General features: G+C 41.0%; 1 protein-coding gene across 1 annotated transcript in view; it reads left to right on the top strand.

Annotated features, from left to right (window-relative positions):
* LOC137992728 (T-complex protein 1 subunit gamma-like) overlaps positions 1 to 3,254 on the top strand; it is a 40,818-nt gene extending 37,564 nt beyond the window's left edge. The window contains exon 17 of the mRNA XM_068838219.1: positions 2,735 to 3,254. Within this exon, the coding sequence (XP_068694320.1) occupies positions 2,735 to 2,845 (111 nt within the window). The 3' untranslated portion in view covers positions 2,846 to 3,254. The remainder of the gene's footprint in view (positions 1 to 2,734) is intronic.
* The last annotated feature ends 1,591 nt before the right edge of the window (positions 3,255 to 4,845 follow it).

Raw genomic sequence — 4,845 nt, forward strand, 5'->3', positions numbered from 1 at the left:
CGACGTTTAAAATGGGCCTTGGTGATAACTGGCAATAGAACATTCAGCAACTTGAGAACAATCGGATCCTTCCTCAAATACTGCTGTTTTGAAGATTTCATTTTCAGGAAATGCGATGTATTCTCTATTTTTGCATTCCCCATAATACACTGTATGCAGTTCCCCCAAGAGCAGTTGAAAACAATGGTTTATGCAAAATTTGGGGGGGGGGGGTGGTGGCAAACAAAGTGTATTATGGGGAATGCGAAAATGGAGTCGACCTCATCCTCACCCGAGCAAGTCAAACATTCAGTGGGTGTTGAATAAATATTATTTTAAAGTTTATCATTGTATAGTGCCTAGAATTTGTTTTGGTTATATGCTCTAGATCTTTATTGATATGCCTTTAGATTTTAATAGTTATTGTGTATTGTAATATATTTATAGTAATTGATTTTATTTCTTAATTTTTTTATTTATGTTGTGACTAGACCTGCAAAGTAGCTTTTTACGTAGCTAAGCGTCAGTCACTTTAATAATAAAGTCTGTCTACCGAGATGCACCGCGCGCAGACACGGAGGTGTCATATGATATGAAACCTTTATTTCTCCGTTGGTGCGTTTTTCCTTCTTTAAATCATTCGTTATCGTAGACATCCATCGGGGTTTGTTCTTACTCAGTGGGTTTTATTACAGCTACATGATGTAAATGTCCTTTCGTGGTAAGCCGAGTGACAAATCTCTTTATAAATTAATAGTTGGATATTTACTTATTTCATTTCTTATAACATTTGGATGAGATGCTTTTGTTTGGTTGGCAGCTAAAAGCATTCCTGAAAATATTCCCGAATTGAACGGTACCCAATTTGATGTGTGACTGTTAACGGCAACGTTTGGTTTTTTTTGGCTTAGGCATCATGGTATATGAACTAATATACCATTCTCTACAAATATGGTAAGCATATGCATCAGATCACGGATTTAAAAAAGGTAAAAAAACTTCACTGAAGAAACATGCAATGGCAGCCGGTTAAAATCACTTTGCACCGGAGTAACCGTAAATGAAATTTAGTAACAATTGAATAAATTAGTCCTCAAACTGTTACAAAATGCAACACCAGAGAGCACAAAGAAAGCCGCAAATTAAAGTATGTCATGAAAATAATTGTATTCCAAGGTAGCAGCTTGAAAACTTTATTTTGACAAGTAAAGCACCTGTGTTAGTTCAACAACGCTAGTCAAAACAATGCAAAATAAAGTCGGAAATATTTGTCTATATTTTGGGCGCGTTTTTAATAGAACAATTATTCTACACGTGCTTGTGCATATGAGGTGATTATAACCAACACGCATCGCATATATATCCAACGTGCGCTCGTGGTATTGATTCCCTCCCAGGGATTTTGGGGAACAAAGGAACATAGCTAATTTGAACTGGGCAAAAGGTGAACAAGGACAAAGTATCTTGGGAACAAGGCGACAAAACATTTTTAGGGATCAAAAAGCTGAAAACAATTGTAACAGTACTTTCGGGAGCGAGGGAAGAAGGGACGTGTGACCCTTCCCCATTCATATCCTTCCATTTTTTATTGTCCTACATTTAATTTCGGTCAAATTTTGTCTGGTATTTTTGGTCACGTGATGTTTATGTTGTTAAGCGCGCTGGGTATTTCCTGTAATCTTCTCGTTCTGCCAGCATGGGCAAGGATTCGCGCGGAATTCACCGTGGAAAATGCTCTTGTGGCAAATGTCAGGACTTCGAAAGAGATTCACCTGGTCTCCCAGTGGGCTTTACCAGTGGTGAAGTGACAATAATTATTGGCTTGGCCGTAAATCCGCGATTCAACTTCGAAAGTTTGGCGTGGACTAAGGGAGCAATCTGAAACACCAACGACTTTCGGAACCCCGTTGACAAGTTTAGAAAAACAGCCTCTCTTGAGATGAAAGCTTTAAGAGTATTCATCTGTTTGGGGAAAAGTTTCTCCTCACCAAAGATTTGGCAAACGTTCTCAACAGCACCCTGAAATCCTTTCAGGTCTTGCGCCATTTCGATTACAAGAATTTTGCATTCGTTAAATCCTGTCTTTTCAGAAAATGATAAGTTCGATTGGAATGGTGTAAAAAAAAACAGTAGAACCATGTCGTCAGGAACAGGACCTCGAGTGAAGTCCATCAGAAGAGGAAAGGGGAGTAGAGTGCGTGACATGAGCGACCTGGAACGTCTGAGAAACGGGTTAACTCCGAGCAACTCGCGCGGGATTTGCGCCCGAAAATATTGCCGCTTGGCGGCTTGGTAAATATCCACCACTAGCCACATCATCCACTTCGGGGATTAGTTGTTAACGATAATGACATGGAGAAGAAATGTGGAAATGCTGAATGTAAATGACAGAGAGCCATAACCCAGAGTTGAATAGCGCTCAACAACACTTTTTGGCTGACTTTAGCGGACTTCTCTGGTGGCTCCCATGTAGTTCCCAAACATTTGAAATAGGAATTTCGGAGGATAACATTTGATTCATCCACCGAAAGTTCCGATTAAAGTATAGGAAGTAAACTGGTTTCTATCTGATAAGTGAGTGTAAAGAACAAGGTAATGAAAAGATCCAGAGGAATGAGCGACTGCTATACCTTTAGGCCCTATCGCCCCGTTATTAACCTCCTCATTTTCCGTTAACAGCTTTGAGCCTCATGATGGAAGAAATAGCTAATAGTAGAGTTTCATTTTCATCATGCCTGTTTGCTTGTCTCTGCAGACCGCGATGTTGCTTTTGCGTATTGATGACATCGTTTCGGGAACAAAGAAAGCCAGTGGCAAAGAAGGATCACAGTCCGGAGCAGCGCCTACCACACCCGCTGAGGATTAATCCAAATCCAACCTGTGGGAGGAGCACTTTCAACGTTTATTTCGGCAACGATTAGCGGGGGAAATGGAGTTGTTGCTATCTCATTACAACCGACAGGACTCAAATACATGAGAACGAAAGCTTTTGCGTTCAAAACATGCTGATTGGTGTGTCAGAATTCACAGCCAGTTTCAATGTATTCTTTATTCTTTACTGAGGCACTGACGTCTTCTTTTTGTATCGTCTCAAAAGTCGCAACTCCCGTGAGGGTGCCTTTTTGCTCGTGTTGCATATTTCTGTGTCATTTGCCTGAATATTAGGGTTGACAACAAACGTTTAACTCCATTCCTCCATAAGCTGAAAGTGTACAATCAGAATTTAGCGACGAACATTGTGAAAAAGTGAAATAAAAGGAAATGTACTTCAAGCACCATGATGAGCCACTTGAATGTGCTTCATAGCAACCTAGCAGTGTTGTCGATGAAGAGGCAGTCGTACGGCAACACAGGAAACGTATGGTCGAAATTCCAAACACAGGATCAGTTGTAAATGCATATGAAATACGTCGGTCATTTAGTGCCTGTGTCAAAATGCCTAGGGTAGAAAAACTATTTGCAATCACTACAGTCTAGGTATATTCTAGAAACATGGTGGCAAGACTGGATAGGACAAATATGGTAATTTGTCTTTTATGTATGACAAGGAAGAATTGTGAATTACAACTGCCTGTCACGCATATTTCGGGGCATTGAAGGAATGTACGCCCGTTTGATTGAAGCAGGTTTGATTATTGCTTCAACTGCTATTTCATTTTATACCTTAATTTAAACGCCATGACAAGCCATTGCTACTTGCCATTGATAAGTCGTTGATAAGTACATCTCTAACCCATTGTGTGTCTCCTATCACGTAATGAGTCGACCATGTTAGTGTACAAAACCATTGAAATTGGTCCTACAGGTATTGCATAAGAATATAGAGCATTGTTGCGCACACCTGGCCACAGGCAGCCCAAGCTCGTTATACGATTTATAGCCCTTGTATGGAAAAATTAACTGCTAAAATAAGCTGTAAATGTAGAAATGAACTTCACTTACCTCTACGTACAGTTGTCGTCGTCTTTTCTGTGCAATCGGAGGGCAAACTTGTGTCCGTTTGAGACGGGTTTGTGGCTTTCGAATTTTTACGATGTCGTTAGTTGTCGTTTCCCCTCATATAGAGAAGAAAGGCTGGTGACTCGTGGCGATCTCGTCCCACAAATTGTTCTCGTATCACAAAGCAACGGTCCGAATCGCCATAAAAACACCACAGCCTTAAGGCCAGATAAATTTCCTATCACGTCAACTGAACTGCGGGACCACACAGCGATTTTTGGCGGATAAATTCCAAATAATGTTCGGCTTTCGGCCAAGTGTTTCAAATTATCCAGTGAGAGTGCAGAATGTAATAACGATCGCCATCAAGCTAAACGGCCGTAGCCGCACATCTAGCTCAACGCATGGGAAGATTATAGAAAGCCGAACATTATTTGGATGTGATAGGAAATTTATCTGGCCTTAAGGCTGTAGTTTTTTTATGGCGATTCGGACCGTTGCTTTGTGATACGAGAACAATTTGTGGGACGAGATCGCCGCGAGTCACCAGCCTTTCTTCTCTTTATGGGGGGAAATTCGAAAGCCACAAACCCGTCTAAAACGGACACAAGTTTGCCCTCCGATTGCACAGAAAAGACGAGGACAACTGTACGTAGAGGTAAGTGAAGTTTATTTCTACATTTATAGCTTATTTTAGCATTTATAAGCTCAAAGTTCATTTTCCCACACAAAGGCTACAAATCGTATGCTTGAGCTTGGGCTGCCTGTGACCTGGCCCCAGTTGTTCACACGATGGATAGCGATATCCACTGGATCGCAAAACCAATTGAGTTATCCAGTGGACAGTGATTTATCCGGTGGATAGTGCTATACACTGTTTAAACAACTGGGGCCAGGATGGTAGCTGTGACGTGACGTAGTAGGTTT

The sequence above is a fragment of the Montipora foliosa genome, chromosome 2 (assembly GCF_036669935.1).
Source record: "Montipora foliosa isolate CH-2021 chromosome 2, ASM3666993v2, whole genome shotgun sequence".
In the NCBI taxonomy this organism is placed as follows: Eukaryota; Metazoa; Cnidaria; class Anthozoa; order Scleractinia; family Acroporidae; genus Montipora; species Montipora foliosa.